The sequence below is a fragment of the Oryzias latipes genome, chromosome 10, assembly GCF_053564925.1.
Source record: "Oryzias latipes strain Hd-rR chromosome 10, Olatipes_Hd-rR_3.1".
In the NCBI taxonomy this organism is placed as follows: domain Eukaryota; kingdom Metazoa; phylum Chordata; class Actinopteri; order Beloniformes; family Adrianichthyidae; genus Oryzias; species Oryzias latipes.
The window spans coordinates 20,749,209-20,766,708 of NC_136246.1; the positions used below are offsets into that span (position 1 = coordinate 20,749,209).

General features: G+C 39.7%; 2 protein-coding genes across 3 annotated transcripts; both read left to right on the forward strand.

Moving 5' to 3' along the window:
• The first annotated feature begins 1,006 nt into the window (after positions 1-1,006).
• LOC101159926 (alpha-1A adrenergic receptor) lies at positions 1,007-14,283 on the forward strand. Of its 2 annotated transcripts, XM_011480271.4 has the most exons (3): positions 1,007-2,198; positions 13,205-13,248; positions 13,366-14,283. In XM_011480271.4, the coding sequence occupies exons 1-3, from the start codon at positions 1,235-1,237 to the stop codon at positions 13,768-13,770; spliced, it is 1,413 nt and encodes a 470-aa protein (XP_011478573.1). In that variant the 5' UTR covers positions 1,007-1,234; the 3' UTR covers positions 13,771-14,283. The 2 variants fall into 2 exon arrangements, with proteins under 2 accessions (XP_011478573.1, XP_004073535.1); XM_004073487.5 differs by having other exon boundaries at positions 1,008-2,198; positions 13,205-14,283.
• Positions 14,284-16,417: 2,134 nt separating this feature from the next.
• On the forward strand, positions 16,418-17,465 carry LOC101163908 (gastrotropin). The gene is made up of 4 exons (XM_004073329.4): positions 16,418-16,593; positions 16,672-16,832; positions 16,907-16,996; positions 17,114-17,465. Exons 1-4 carry the CDS (start codon positions 16,527-16,529, stop codon positions 17,171-17,173), a joined length of 378 nt encoding a protein of 125 aa, XP_004073377.1. The 5' UTR covers positions 16,418-16,526; the 3' UTR covers positions 17,174-17,465.
• Positions 17,466-17,500: the final 35 nt, after the last annotated feature.

Sequence of the window (17,500 nt, forward strand, 5' to 3'; positions counted from 1 at the left end):
CCAAATATAACAAAAAAGGTTGGACCTGTGTCAAATGGCAGTGTTTGTAGTGCATCAGTAACTTTGATTCAAACAAAAACCCAAGGAAACCTTCTTGTTTCCTATTTTCAGACAGCATTTAACCCTTGTGCTATCCTAGGCACCTAACATTCACTGGTTTCTAAGGATTACATGAAATCCTCTTCACCTTTGTCATGATAGGGATAACATGTCAATGTAAGGGTGGGGTCATTGGATAGCACAAGGGTTAGATACAGAAACAAATAGAGCAAGCAGCAAAATCAACAGTCAACCAGGCATCATCCTAATTATGAACAATAGTTTAGTTTAGAACTCTAGAAAGGCAGGATCAGTGAAAGATGGAACAATTAGCAAGCATAACCTTTGGAAATATCCATATTTGGCAATGGCAGAAAATAAATGCATCTTACATCAGAGCTGGATGCTTTCATAAGATTCTATCTACTCAATAACCAAACTCTTATCAGATGTATAAGGTAGATATACCAAACCGCAGCCTTTGGAATTCAGCCCAGTAATTATTTATTGCTCAGTGGAATTAGTCAAAAGAATTCCTGCAACTCACCATACTTGGAATATAATTTATGAAAAATGCCAGAAATGTTTATGCTTATCAATTTTAGTTGTCTGATATTGTCTCCTGAAGATGAAGATGCCCGGAAAACCAAAAGTAAAAATAAATTTAAATTAAATAAACGGAATCAAATCATATATTTTGATTGCTTTGGGGTATTTAAAGACATCTCCGACCTAATTTCCATCAGTAGACGTATTGTAATTAACTAATTATTTCATTTTTTTCAAAAGGCAAAAACGTCCATCTCTGCTTTTTCTGTGCGTAAAAAGCGCAAAACCCGTGCGCTCAGAGGAGAAAAAACGTCTAGTTGCGCGCTGCGTCTCCCGATCTCTCCTTGGGTATGTTGGGTCATTTTATGGCAGCAATGTGTAGGAGAGAGGGAGGCAGGAGGCGATTGTCCTCCCCCCTCACTTCTGCGCTGAGCCCTCGGGAGAGCGCATGGTGGAGAAGGATTGCCTGGCTGCTCAGTGACTTGATAAACAAAATGTCAGCGCTTTAGTGAAAGCTGTGGCGGCCGCTTCACTCCATCCACGCGGACCTCGGCAGCTTTTGTCCCGCTAAGTTCCAGCTGAACCATGTTGTGAGTTTTGGTTACCAGTGACCAGAAGCTTGCTATGGGGCACGTTACGCGTCAACATGAGTTTGAGCACTAACAATGTCACAAACTTGTGGAAAAATGGTTCTTCGGAACTCAACTGGGAGACTCTGCAGATCAACTTCACCAACGGCTCCGGGGGAGAGCACCGGGAGGCTGGCAAGGTGGACCTCACCCGAGCCATCGTGCTCGCCTTGGTTCTGGGGGCTTTCATCGTGTTCGCCATCGCCGGCAACATCCTCGTCATCCTCTCTGTGGTATGCAACAGGCACCTGCGTACCCCCACCAACTATTTCATCATAAACCTGGCCATGGCTGACCTGCTGCTGGGCACTACGGTGTTGCCGGTGTCCGCCACTAAGGAGATCCTGAACTACTGGGTGTTCGGCAGAATCTTCTGCGACATTTGGGCAGCGCTGGATGTGCTGTGCTGCACCGCGTCCATAATGAGTCTGTGCGTAATCTCCATCGACCGGTACATCGGAGTGAGCCACCCGCTGCAGTACCCGGGCATCGTGACGGAGAAGCGGGCTCTGCTGGCCATGCTGGGAGTCTGGGTGCTGTCGGTGGTCATCTCCATCGGACCTCTGCTCGGGTGGAAGCAGCCGCCGTCGGATGATGACATGGAGTGTCTCATCACCGAGGAGCCTTTTTACGCGCTCTTCTCCTCTCTCGGCTCCTTCTATATCCCCCTCGCAGTCATTCTGGCGATGTACTGCCGAGTGTACATTGTCGCCAAAAGGACCACTCGAAACCTGGAGGCAGGTGTAATGCGTGAGAGGATGAACACCAGCGAGCTGACACTCAGGATTCACAAGGGCTCGCAGATGCACGAGGAACCGGGGACCTCCAACGCGGGCAAGGGCCGCGGACACCAGGCGAGAAGTTCCCTCACTGTCAAACTTCTGAAGTTCTCCCGGGAGAAAAAAGCTGCCAAAACCTTGGGGGTCGTGGTTGGCATGTTCATTCTATGCTGGCTGCCTTTCTTTTTGACCTTACCTTTAGGTAGGTTCAGCAGATTATTTTGTTCAATCTATATTTTTTCTACCACCTATTCCCACATTTTTTTGATAGACTCTGAAATGAGGCCAAATCTATTCTCTGATTTAGTTTCCAATTTCAGCTCCAATAGTAATTAATGTACCACCTTTAGAACTTTAAGGAGGAGTTTCTTGTAAGCTTATCTAAATAATTACTGTTATCTTTGCAGTGTTCCATGAGTCTCAGGTAAACTGTAGACATCCTCCCTCTCATCTCAGCCAGTTCTATCAGAGGTCTGTTGATCCTACAGCTTGAGTTTCAAAGACTCCAGAGGAAATTAAATTGTGGTGAAATGTCTGAGACGCAGTAAGGAGACTCAAAAAGCCTCTTAATTTTGGAAAGTTGTTGTAAAGTTTTTTTTTTTTTTAATTTTCTGATTCCGATGGGTGCCTCCTTTTATTTTCAAGCACCTTTATATATGCATGCTTATCTCTCCAGGTCTTATTCGACTGTGTTTACGCCTCTGGCTAGAAGCTGCAGCTCATCACACAGATGCACTTTAGTACTTGAGGCGATCTTGCAATTTGTGCTTGTTACACAGCTAGGGTTATTAGGCTGGAGAGCATCATCAGTAAAATACCAAAATGTGATTTTTATGAAGTTCTGGTTGCATATCTCTGCAGGAAGTGGAAAGAGCAAAAGAGGGAGTGACAGAAGGGGGCTTTTTTGTATAGGATTGCTGAACAAACTGCCAAGAAACCCCCTCAATGGTACAATTGTCTTCCATGTCTGCTGCGCAGCATACTGATAGACAGAGACAAAAGAATGACAGCAGTTAATTTAGTGTACATTTAAAATAGTCAGAGCTCCATCATGGTTACTATCCTTTTTATTATGGCACTGAAAACGATGTCCTCTCTGAAACTTTTTTAAGGAGATTTGCTGATGTTTTTTTTGTTGTTGTTGTTTTTGTCCCTGGTGGGAGTTTGGTCTGAAGTTTAATTCTTCCCATTTGGAATGGCAGCACTTCTCTCCTCATGTTGCTCCCTCGGTATCCATCCGCCTCCACCCACAGAGTGGGATTTCCTGTTTCACACTTGTTATTATCCAGCTCCCTCCACCACATGCTGTCACAGATATCTAACGTGTGTGGGGGCTCAGCCTGGCTGAGTGTTTGTGCGCCGACTGCAACGAGGTTTCTTGTGTTTCTGAGTGAGTTTGCCGGTGTCAAGTGTAGCACTGCTGATTTTTTTTAAACAACTTGAAAGAAGGGGGGGCTGCTGCCAGTCTAAACTGCTGCGACCTCAGGCAAGGTCTCTGCCGGTGAATGCAGCCTTTACAAAGTGTGGGATCTCCCACCTAACTAGTACTCTTACCTCGCTTAGCTTTCTGCACGGAATTCTGCTATTTCACTTTATTTTGTGGTTAAAAAAAATGACAGCAACACAAAAACGTCTTTATGTTTTGATATCCTAATTCAGTGGTGTCATGATTATACTAAATCATATGGTTGGGAATAAAAAGCTGGTTTGATCTTAATGTAGAAAAAATATATAAATTTGTCCAATCCCTAGACCCTTCTTTTTAGCTATCAAAAACTGCTTTTTTGGTTTGATGAAACGTAAAATGAATTAATGACATTTGCAAATGTTCAGTTGAAGACACCAATTATGTTAATGTTCCTTTCATAGCAACAGAAAATTGTTTTAAAAGGAACATTTAACAAAAATGATCTGAAATTGACTGGTTAAAGATATTGGCAGCATTACCCAAGCCAACACAACATTCTTTTCTAATTAGTTTTTTATCTAGACTGACATCCTTAGATGAAGAGATTTTAAATTTAATTTGTAATCTGTTGTTGTTTTTATTTAGTTATTGCCAGATAGATTGTTATAGTTAATAATCCTAATCCTAATCCTTAAAATATGCATCCATTTGTATGTCTCTATCCTAAATTGAAAGGTTTTATTTTGTCAAATTTTGATTAGTAAAATAATTCATCTCTATCATAGTTGGTGGTTTTTGAAGGATGGACTGCAACAGAACAGTAATTTAATTAATAAACCAAATATAACTGAAAAAGAAAACGAAACCTTGCAGGGGGATGGGGGGGGGGGGCTCAAATGGATCTGCAACTAAATGCTAAAAGATTTATCTATTAAAATAGAAGTAATCAATAGACAAGTAGCAGCAAGGATGATTGGAATGAAAACAACATCAATAAAATCTGGCAAAGTAGCACCAACAGCGAGAGTAAGAGATCGTAAAAATGTAAATTACCGTATTTTCCGGACTATAAGTCGCACCGGAGCATAAGTCGCACCAGCCCAAAAATGCATTATTAAGTAGAAAAAAACACAGATAAGTCGCACTGGACTATAAGTCGCATTTTAACTTTCACAACCTTATATGACACAATCATAGCAGACTGTTTATCTTATAATTTCACAGTAATTCTTTCTCTTACTTAATTATTAATTCCTTTCATGAAGCATCATTGGCTAACTAATACTCTGTTTTCATCCTGTATTTGTAGAAACAGTTTTCACTTTTATTGCATTTCTGAATCTATGAAATCATTGGAAAATAGAATATTATGTTGTTAGCCTTCAAGATCTTACTGTAAAAAAAAGTTTGCTGATTCTCTGAGTCACTTAACATCCTCTTAACACTTAACATACCTCATACATCAAATTGACCCAGGAACATCATCTCTGTTCCTCACAAATAAACATAACAGGAGGGTTAACAATCTATTTATTTCAATTTATTTCTAATATAAGTCGCTGCGGAGTATAAGTCGCACCCCTTGCCAAACTATGAAAAAAAGGGCGACTTATAGTCCGGAAAATACGGTAATGTGTACATTGAAAAGAAACCAAAGTGAAACAGAATTGAAGACAGATCTTTATCATATCAGGAATTTGTTACAATAATTTATAATGATAACCTTGTTTTTGGACAATTGTAAAATAATTTATGCTAAATAGTCCATTTGGTTTGTAAAGTTATAGTAATGCTATAGTTTATAGTTGTTGGAGCCTCTTCTAAAAATCATCTGATAAACAAAATTTAGAAAAACAAAATGCAATTTAAAAGCAGCTCCTTTTTTTAATTAGTAAAACTGCTTTATTAAAAAGTTTCCAAAATTAATATGGTTACATGTCCTTGGCAGGTCAGATACATATTTTATGCATTACAAAAAGAAGAAAGTTGTTTTATATTTCTTCTCAGAGAAAAGTCCTTAAGGCTTTGTGTTCAGGCTTGTTGATAATCGTCTGCATTAAGCTTACATGCCTTTTTCTCATTTCCAATGACTGTTTTCCTTAATAGGATCCAGTAGTTTTCTGGAGCAACCAAGTTTGTTTTTGCATCTATCTAATGTTTGAAATGTGGTTTTATACCCATTAAATAGTATATACCTGTATGGCTTATTTTTTTTTACCTTGCTTAAAGGCCTAAAGCGCTTTCCCTTCACAGTCCCATTTACCCATTCACACAGTGATGGCTCCACTGCCGAACACTGGCGCCAACCTATAACCGCCAGGAGCAATGTGGTGCCAGTGTCTTGCCTAAGGACACTTTAACAGATTGGCTGGGTGGGAACCGAACTTGCAATCTCTTCCAATCAGAGGTTGACTTCTCTACATCTGCACCGAGGCCACTGTGTGGTTTTGTACTTCACTTGAAGGAAATAGTGAAGTACAGTAGTAGTAGTTGAGGACAAGTACTGCATAAGCAGCTTATCTGTGATAACTAGGGTTGTGAAAATTCTTATTCTGAATACATAAAATAAAGTCCTTGTGTGTAAGAAAGCAATCCTGTAATTAGTAAAAGACCTATGAAGCTTTACTTAACCCAGTGATAACACTGAACAATGTCAGTATTTTGTTAAAAAGTCCTAAAGTCACCAAACTCCAGAGGAACTGGAACAACGTTTTAGGTTAGATTTTGCAGAGACTAACACAAATGACAAAGAAAAGGAAATGCTCAGTTTAATTCTATTTTCTCAAACTACTGCTGAGAGAGAAGTCTATTCCTGAACTAAACAGGAAGGTCAGATCCAAACTGGCCCCAGCTGTCAAATGTAGCATTGAGAGAGATGCAGCTGCGTTCACCAGCTCCTGGTGGCCCTGAGATCTTATCCTTTTTTTAACTTCCATATTTTCCTTAACAGCCGAACTGCAGCTTGTTGTTTTTTTAGACTCAGATTTTTAATGTCTGAACTAATAGAACTGAAAAACAAGTAGGCTAAAATGTTTGGAAAAATTCATTTGAAACACACAATATACATTCTTTGCTGTTCTTAGCACTGCGTTTTTCCAGGGATCTGCTGTAGTCACTCCCCCAGTGTGGAGGTTACTGTCCCAAGTGCCACCGGGCAGCACTGTCACCTTCACCTTCCAAGGTTGATGCTGAGTCCTTCATGTCACTTGGTATTGCCACATCAACGGTTTTCTTCTGTTTTTTGTCCACCACTCTGTCTGGTTGGTTCGTTGTTACAGTCCCACAGGAACTTTTCTCTCTCATTCTCTGCCGTTTTCAGAGGTGTTTGCCTTTTTGACTTTGAGGTTTCCAGTCCATATTCTGCACACATGTTCCTCTAACTATCCCACGTTTTGATGCTCCATGTATGCTTTCCCTGCCAGCATCTTACACCCTGCAGTTATGTGCTGGATTGGTTCAGGCGGCTCTTTGCACAGCCTACACCTTGGGTCTTGTCTGGTGTGGTAGATCTGAGCCTCTATCGCTCTGGTGCTCAAGGCTTGTTCCTGAGCTGCCAGGATGAGGGCTTTCCAGCCTTTTCTAGTCATTGGTAGGACTTCTTGATATCAGCCTGTTTATTTATGGTCTGGTGCAACATCCCATGCAGGGGCTTGTCCTCCCATGAGGATCTGTCCTCTTACACTGCATCCTCTGATCTCCAAGACAGTTGACAAATGTATGTATTTTTAAGCTATTCAGTAGGATTTACTGGATTATTTTTATTTACTACGTTTCTAACAGTTGAAGTGTATCTATGATGAACACTACTGACCTCTCATCTTTTTAGTGGAACAGCTTGCAGAATTGGTGATTGAAAAACCCTTTTTCTACTTGCCTTCGTAGCCATTTAAATACCCTGATGCACTGACACAAGTAATAAGACATTTCCTCCATTTTAAATCAAACATCAAGACAAATGCCCCCTCAGCAGACTGCATAGAACATAAAAGTAAACTGAAGCAACATTTTTGATACTGACTTAAAGACACACTCTGATCATCTTTTGGTCTATTGTATAAGCATCCCCAGTGATCTTTTTATTATGATTATGCTGTCTGAAGCCAAAATCAAATGACCAATGTTGTTTTCTAGGACATAGTTTCTGCAGAGCGGCAAGAGTTCCTTCAAAATTTACCTCTGAGTTGTGGGTGGCACTGTTGGCGTGGAGTAAGCCCACCCCTACTTCCTGTCATCCACTTTTTACACTCGCTAACTTACAGCCCTCACAACCCCTAACTAACATTAGCGGGGCAACAAAAATGAAGCTCTCCAGCCGTACAGTTTTGAACCAGATGCAAGCTCAGACCAGGAAAAAACAAAGGCGTGCATAGATTTATTTGTCTACAAAAGGATGCATCAGAATAGAGAAGAGCAGGGGACTTGGCCTGCCAACTGTATTTTCTATTTCACAACTACAAGCTTTTTTTAAACAGCCTTTTTTGAGTCTGCTCCTGATTCACAATATAAATAATAAAATAATTAATAAAGAGATAATCAGAAATACTTAATTTTCTTAAACAAATGTTCTCCATCTTCAGAAGAATGGCACAAGAACATGTTCTAAACACCAAAAACACTATTCTCATCGGACTGGGATTTTAACGTTCCCAAAGGAAACACTCTGAAGTGTTTTTCTAATATCCTAAATTAATTAAACTCCTTGAAAAAAAATCATCTAAATAAGAAATAAATAAATAAAATATTACATCATAATGTAGAAATAAGTTTTTTTAAATAATGCTATAAAAAAGGTCAATTATTCTCATTGCCTCTATTAACAGCAATACTAAATAAACAGAAATATTTATGTCAAAGTATAAACGGCATTCCTTAATGCTGAACACATGCATATCCACCTTCTAAAATACCACATGACCCAGAAGCTGTAATGAAGATCAAATGTTCTTCTAAAGGATTTTATGGATCATTGATAAATTGCTCTAAAAGCATCTCGACCTTCAAAAGGATGCAGGAAACAATGATGCCTCTGTGGATGGATGGATGGACTTATCTACATTTCTCAAATGTCTCAGTGAGGGAATTTATTAATGGCCTGAATGAATTTTTTCACTTCACACATTCCAGTGTTTTTACACCCAGAGCAGACACCAGTGTCCTATGAAAACTCTGTTAGGCAAGTGTTTGAAGCAGTGTGAGAGGCCGGCACCTAGAACTGTTTGTTCTCTTCTCCACATTTTCAAGAGGTCTTTTTTTTCTTCTTTTCTGGTGCGTTCTACATGGCTCTCGTGCATTTCCTTGTTCCATTTAGCTGCAGGGCCTCAGCGCTCCGGGGCAATTGAAATGTTATTTTTTGAGAGGAAAATAATGAGAGCGCTACGTGTCAAATCAATGAAGGAGAAAGGAGGTGGCAGCACTAAGAAGGAGGGGCCACAGGGCACCGAGGAGGAGGAGGAGGAGGAAGAGGAGGAGGCGAGGAAGCGGGGAATCTGACTGTCAACCCAATTTGATGAAAATAGCTTCACACTGTGTATTCAGTGAGCGCTACACAAGGGGGCAATAAAGCTTCAGTACTTTCAGATTGAGACACATTAATCACATTTAGTGATGTTATGAAACAGGATGTGCGAGCTTCAGGAGAGCAGATTGTGGATCTTTGAGGGTGTGTGTGCGTCTACATGGCACAGAATAGGCACTGAGTCTTCCAATTGGTGAACATAACAGGATGCACTGTTTTGTTAAGATGTTCCTGTGTTTCATAGGGAGGTGTGTGTGTGTGTGTCAGGAAGGAGGTGCAAGTAGTTTTCTTAGCAGACATGGCAAAAAAACCACCAACATAACAGCTCCTCCCCCAAAAGAGTTATCTATACATACCATTGTCTTGCAGCTGAGCCCTCTGCCCCCTTTTATATTGTACTATAGCTTTTCCACATAAACGCTTCATGTAGGACAAAAATGGTTTACACAGACCTTGAACATACAAACACGCACCAAATCTGGCGACGATAAGGTCTGCTGTCAGCCTGTTTCCTTTGGTTTAATCCTGTGCTCCTGTTGAATGAGGACACATGCACACAATGGCCTCGGCCCAACCTTTATTAGTCTTTGATGAGACCTCTGCTTGTTTGTTCGCGCTTTCTCAGAGGGGGCCACGCCTGCGTTTGAACATACCTGTATCACAATCAATTACTGGTTTATTTGAGCAAAGTTGCAACTCACAAAATTTTCTAATAGAAGATATTTTTGGGAGACTTCAACTCCACATCCGTCCTTCTGAAGACGGAAATCTCAGTACATTTAATTTTGACAGTTATCTTATCCATTGTTAAATAACAAAACAAAAAAAGTGTCTGAACACAAAAACGCTCAAAAAATTTAGTGATTATTTAATTTAAAAAAGACAAGTATATAGCACTGCTCTTTTTCAAATGAACAATCACTATTTGGTTTCCAGTCTTTATTAACCTTCATTCCAATCAACTGTGTTTTATTTACTAAAATGTTTTAGTCTTTTACCTTTTACTCTTCAGCTTAAGAATTTTGTTCATCATTTATTTCACTTTTAAAAATAATATGTGACATATGAAGCATATTTTTGTTTAAAATTCTGCTGAGTAGACTCTTATCAGATATGTTGGTCAAATATGCTGCTTTTTTCCAACCTGGCTGCTCTATGTTGCAGAGCAACAGTCTGTCAGCGTTGCTCCGGCAGGTGTGTCCCAATGAATCTTCGGGTGTGTTCAATTAACTTTAAGGTCACAGGAGCAAAGTCAATGCACTACTGTTTGACAAAATATATAGTGATTTTCCCTTTGGGGAAACTTACTTTCTTTTGTCCTTACCATAATTGAGATATACTTTGTTTGAAAAATTCCATTAGAAATTTAACAAAAGAAGTCCTTTTGGCAGTAACAAATACTTGTAAAAAAATCAAAAATAAGAGGAACTTTGAGTCTCAAAGGCAACCTACACAAAGAAAAAAACATACAAAAAAACTGCAGCAGCTGTAAAGGAAGAGAAAAGATACCGGTTTCCTTTAAATATGAAAAAAAAAACAATTCTTTTTTTAAGCATTCTAAAATAGAGACAGAAAGCTCAAATACAACAAGGAACTACCTTCATATTATGTTAAATTCAATCTACACACTCGAAACTAATTAAAACCCATGTGTTTATTTTAAAATGTTTTAAAATGACAGAATTCTTCCCTTCCTTTCTTAGCATTAAAGTACACTTTTCTCCTCTTTGTGCATCACATTTATGGGGTTTATCGTGTGTCTTTGGTCCTTGCATAACTCGACATACCTGCCCACTTGTGTGCAGCTGCAGAGACGAGAAGAGCTCAGTCAAAAGGGAAGCTCTAATAAAAGGATTATTTTTAAGATGTTAATTATGTAAATAATGCAAAAAGGCGCAGACAAAAAAAAGCAATCCTTTTTACACTCTACCAGTATTACTGCGGTTTCTGTGCTCCTCGCTCTTCTTTTTCTACTGACCACCCAGCCGGAAAGTCTGTGATTATGGTAGCAGTTTGCCAAACACATGAATGCATGTTTCACATACTCAGAAGATCAGAGACAGCTTTTTTAACCCTGAAGTGATGAAACACCTTGGATCATCAAAATAAACCCATATGTCTTATATGTGTTGTCATTCAGGCTGTACTGTTTTCATGATTGACTGAACAGTTTAATCAAGGTAGACTCTTCTATTCTGGAAAACCAGAAATAGTTGTTCTTTGCACCTCCTCTAAGAGCTTGCCTTACTCTGAATGACTAGCAAATGAGTTCATTGGAACATTACAGTCACATGAGCTGGTTTTTCCACATAGTTGTACCCCAAAACAAAAATAAAACCATCTGTTTGTACATTAAGTACATTATAATGTGAAATAAAAGCTGCTAGTATAGCCATAGCTATCTGTGACTTGGCAAATCAAGATGAATGGAGACAGAAATGAGGAACGTTCCAATTTAAATTAGATTTTTTTTTTTTCTTTTTTACCCATCCTTGCAGTGGATACCAGGCAGCTCTCTACAGTCACGCTTAACTGGCTTTCCAGATGGGCAAATGTCATGTGAAAATAGTAGCTACAAACAGGAGGCTCATCCACAGGCAACTCAGGAGAAGCCTAATACAGATTTAGAGGGATTTCTCCGGTTTCACCTCAATGCTCCACGTCTGCACACTCACACAGAGACACAGACGGAATCAGAACCAGGAGTGCTTGGAGCCACTCCACGTTCGCATTAAGGAGTTGCTCGAGCTGTCAAAGCATATTTGATAAGGCTGGGATTTTGTAGTATTACGGTTGTTTTCACATTTAAAATCTAGAGATTATAGAGCATCCTCAGAGGCTGCATGAATGTGATTAAACCATAGGTCGGGTAAATATAGCAACTGTTGATATGTACCTGCATGAAATCACAGGATGCATTTTGTGGTTACACACTAATCACACTCGTGCTGTGCGTATTAATGCTGGGCTTTTGTCTGCAGAATTTCTCTCTCATGTACATCAATTATACAAGATATTTCCTGTAGTGTTGACATTTATTCTAATTAGCAATTTTCAGAAGCCTATTTTATTATAAATGTTTCAAGACTTTCCAAGATAATTTCTATTTTATTGTTAGGATTGTTGTTGAAATTAGTAAAATATACCGAGCTTTCTTTCTTATTTCAAATGCAAATCACTTTTCCTTTTAATCACTCTCTGAATTCTGGTTGGTTTCCAAATAAGCCAGACTTTCTAGAAAACCATGTCATAAGTTTATGGAGGCCTCCCAAAATATAAAATCTTTTTTTTAAATTGCAGATTAATTCAGGGAGTCTTTCCGAAATCCAGAAATGTTGTTTGAATCACTGCTGCCATCTACTGTGTATAGCGTACTTTGCATGTTTACCTGTAAAGTTTTCTTTTTGTTTCATTTTTTAGTGGTCTTGAGGTTGTCGTTTTACAAAAGTGGCAACTTCAGGAAAATCATTTGTATTTTTGCAGCCTAAATACTTTTCAACTTTGTTGTATCAAGGCTTTAGAGGATTCAATGTTAAACAAAAGAAAAATGTCCCTTTACGTATGAATTCATTTTAACCCTTGTGCTATCTTAGATGACCCCACCCTTACATTGACGTGTTCTCCCTACCATGACAAAGGTGGATAAAGGTGGAAAGATTTCATGTAATCCATGGACACCAGTGAGGATCACAAATCATTGAAGAAAAAAGGTTCAGAGCACTGTCTAATGGGTCTAGATGACCCAACTCCCAATGTTAAAGTCCCTAGGATAGCACAAGGGTTACACAAGGCCAAAAATAAATAACTAGAAACAATGGATCTCAGTGACTCCAAAAGGGTCAACCCTGTACTCTTAAATATACTTAAAAAGACTTATCGCCAAAGGGTTTGGAGGATTCAAAGTCGTCAAAAAGCAAAACTTCTATTTGAATTTATTGTAAATAAATAAACTCCTTTTTCTAAATCCACTTAACCCCTTTTGGGGTCACAGGTACAGGGCACAGGTTTTTTGCTGACATGAAAGCAAGCAAAGTATCTAAAATAATTTTTCTAGGATTTGCACCAGTCTTGGTTTTAAACGGAAAGACTTTATGACAGAAACAAATTAAAAAAGATTCTGCTCAGAGTGGAAACAAACAAACCCAAATCTGAGAGAATTTTCAAATAAATTATATTTGATCTAATGTGATGTCTGTGGAAAAATAATTGAAGTTATAGCTGCTTTTTATGTGTTTTTGCCTGGAAACTTTGATTTTTAACTTCCCACATTTCTGTCTCCGTCCAGGGTCTTTTAATGAGAACCTGCGCCCCCCAGAGCTCCTCTTTCGGGTAATCTTCTGGCTTGGCTACTTCAACAGCTGCTTAAACCCCATCATTTACCCCTGCTACAGCCGTGAGTTCAAACTGGCCTTCATTCGCATCCTGAGATGTCAGTGTCATCAGCAGAAACGACCCAGCTGGAGAGCCTACAACTACCGCTCCTCCAACTTCAGCTCCTCTGGAAACTCACGCAAAAGCTCCACGGATCACACCTCCAGCTGGCTGAACGGAAGCCAGGGTACCCTGCCCTCCTCGGCTAGTCCCAGCCCCAGCTACCTAAGCTCAGGCCTCCCTCCTTGTCCTGAAGGGGAAACATTATATATTTGGGGAGCCAGCACTCCTACTCCCTCCACACCCAATCGGCTCCTTGGCAGCACTGCAGACTGCCAGCAGGCGGCTATGAGAAAGGAGGTTAGAGGAGACAAAGCAGCTAAAGACACTGCAGGAGGTGTTTTCTCTTTTTCCTTTGAGAACAGTAAAGACAAAGAGGTGCGCAGCAAGGACAGCATTGTAAACGATGACAAGGTCTGACTGCCGCATCTTACTCCAATGTGATGTATTGGTTATTGGGAGCACCGTCAGTGTGTGGGTGTAGGAGGCCGCAGGCTTCACCGTGCATGCTGAGGATCACTCATCTGAACAGATGACAAACGCCTGTTGTTGTTCTCGTTGCATCACAGATGTCATGCTGTACGTTGCCGTACCTGTGATTGCGACCGACCAGAAGCTTCCTCTGATAAATAGTTATGGAACGCTTTACCAAATGTATCTGTGTTGGTGTTCCCTGCAGACTGGAGAGAAATCTGCATGCATTTCAGTTTAACTGCAAACAGGGGAAAAAAATATCCATTCATGCCTTCACTTTCAAAGACATTCTGTGTGTAAAAAGGCAGAGCCAGAATCACCAGTACAACAAGACGTTCACTTGATATCTCCATTGTGAAAAAGTTTTTAAAGTTCGTGCGCACAGTCATCCGTTTTCCTCCTGTTGGTGTATTTGTAGAAATGTGATGGATAAATAAACGTGTAAACTTTGTTTTAAGATTCTGATTCCACTCTGATTGTTTCATTTACATTTTCCTTTAAAAATATTAAAATATTTCAAATCTGCACATGAAAAGTGGAAAGCGTTGAGAGAAGAATTTGCTGACAGGAACGCACCGTCTTCTGTGAAAGCAAAATTCAAGCAAGTACAGAGAAAAACTATGAGAAAATGCTGTGTCATCTTTGAGGAAGTTCCCGAGTCGGACAGCTGTCCCAACTAAATCCAAAAGTTCAACGAGCCTCGGGTTTAGAAAGACTTTAGAGCAGCTATTAGAGATGATTAAAGCCTCAGTGGAAAACTCTGGAGGGACTGGAAGAATGTGCTTGCAGCAAACAAACATCAGTGAAATGGAGGCCGATGCTCTGAGAACTGGACTGAGAGTTAGAGTTCTGTCAAAATCTGGTGTCTAACAATCCATCATGTTCATCAGAACACCAGATGGTCAAATAAATTCACGTCTCTTGAAGACGATGAGACACTTGGAAATGTGATCATTTTGGTGGAAAAAAGAATCGGAATTTAGGTTTTTGAGGTTTAAAAATGAAACAAAAATAGGTAATAAGTGAAGCACAAAAAGGCTGGAAGAAAGCCTAAATAAAACAACTAAGAAACATCAAAGGTAGAACAATTGAAGTGTACTTTATTAAACACACTTGAGTATAAGTATTCTATAGACCAGGAGTTAGCACCGTTTATGACATGAAGTGCCAATTTGAAATTTTCTCCAACTGTGCCATCATCAACTATAGTGTGAATACAAAGAAACACAAAATAATTCTAGTTTTTCGTACGCACGAGAAAGTATCTGGTGTGCACGATAAACTAAGTTCCTTTGAGCACAGGTGACCTTTTCAGTGTCTGTTAGCAGAAAATAACAATATATAAGCTCATTGAGTTTTATTTTGCCTACAAAAACACTGCAGCTTTGCTCGCCTGCTGTGATCTGCCTGCGTCTAAACGCCACCTAAAACAAGTTCTAAAGTCATGCTGTTTGTTTCACTGCAGTCAAGTGAGTCACTGTTCACATTCCTGTGACAAATCAGCCGTCACTGGATTTTAAGTGCAGGCTGCAAATGCTAGGCAGAGTCCGGGCCTCGAGGACCGGTGTTTGCTAAAAAACACACCTGATCCAGGTAGTCAGCAGCAGATTAACCCTTGTGCTATCCTATGGGGTCAAGATGACCATTGACGTGTTCTCCCTAGCATGACAAAGGTGGATAAAGGTGGAAAGATTTCATGTAATCCATGGAAACCAGTGAAGATCACAAATCATTGAAGAAAAAAGTTCAGCGCACTGTCTAGTGGGTCTAGATTACCTCACTCCTGAAATCAAAGTGCCTAGGATAGCACAAGGGTTAAGGCAGGAATTCTGAGAAACCAGCAGGAGGTCAGCCCCCGAGGCCTTGAGTTTGACACCTCTGTGTTAACAGCTTCACGAGAAATCATCAGATTTCAGAATCATCAGAGCTCCCAATTAATGCAATTATATTACTATTAAAGGAAACAATAATAAGATAATACTGACTGTGCACAATGGAAATATTTACTAATAAAAGGAATTACAAAAACCTGAATGACCAGTTTTCCAGGCTTTGACTTGAAGTAAAGATGCTCTTCAAATTAGTAGATTATCATTCCTTCATACTTAGTACTTCATAAAGTACTAACAAAGTATCAACTATCTTTCCTGTATAGTTTTTGAGTAATAATCTGAAATATCATAAAAAGCCTAGAAGACATGCTGAACTAATGATGCTCTGTCGCAATTAAACCTAATGCTTAAATGCCACAAGTCAGCCAGAAACCCTGGACATTCCCTACGTTATATTGTCAGGGCACACTTCCTTTTTGTCTTCTTCATCCATCTCAGCAAAGAAATATGTGAAATATGAAAAACAGCTACTCATTACCCAATGTGCCGTTGACAGACAATAATTGCAGTTCGTTATTGCGTCAAAGCACCCTTGAGTTATGAGTATTTCTTCCGTCTCTCACAACTTGCAGAGACTTGCAGGCTTTGGTCAGATTGTCGTTGTTCTTGAAAAACTAGACTCCTGTTGTGGACGTACTGCGTCATCTCAAATATTGAGGCTATGTGTCTTGGAAAATTACAGTTGGCACTTCCACACATGTTTAAGGAGTGGCTCCACATGACGAGGAAGAGGTGGAACTGAAAGTTTCTGCATTAGACCTTTTTACCTCAGAGACTCCAGATCGGTCCCATCTCCTGTCTTTCAGCATCATGAAGTTTGCTGGGAAATATGAGCTTGAGAGCCAATCAAATTATGAGGAATTTCTGGAAGCGATCGGTATGACAACTTTTTGGTATCTTCTCTGTACTGGTCATGTCTGTAATTGTTGCTGAAAGCTCTCTGTCTCCATTTGAGACCTTGTCAATGCCAAGACCGAGCACAAAGTGGTGACAGAGGTGGTTCAGGATGGGAATGACTTCACCTGGACGCAAAGTATTCCCAACTGGTCATGGACCAACAAGTTCACTGTGGGTCAAGAATGTGAACTTTTGACGATGAAAAACATTAAATTTAAGGTGAGGTGTTCACACAAACTGTTTTCAAGTTCACTTTAACCTCTTGCTTAAACCTTAACTCTTGTGATCTGCAGGCCTTGGTAACTTTGGAAAATGGCAAACTTTCCATCCCGTTTCCTCAGTACCTTTTCACAGCGGAGATCATTGATGACAAGCTTGTGATGGTAAGTGAGGAAGCTTCTGTAACTGTTGCTTCTTTACACGTGTTCATTAGCTAGTACTTCAGTTCTTTTTCTTTCTCAGTGTGTGATTTCTTCCCTTTTCAATGTTTTGTTACAAAGACATGTGTAACACCAGGGGAGAAGGGTGTGACGTTCCGAAGAGTGAACAAGAGAATCTGACGCTGCGAGACTCAACATGCCTCAGTGGGAAACGGCGTTAAAACTTTCTGCTGTCAACGGGAAAAAGAAGAAAAACTCAAAATGAGATGCACACCAATAGACTGAATTGACTTTCTTGCCTTGTTTGAGCCAAAACTGTGTACTGTAGTGTTGCATTCATGTGTTTAAATAAAACAGTCCTATGACCAGGAACAGTGTAGTTTCAGCCATCAAGAATGATTTTTTCTTTTGAACAAGTGGAAAGGAATACACTTTTGCCAAGTTTGACCAATAAAACAATGTTTAAATGAAATCATGTTATTTTGCATTAAAATTCTTTTATTATTA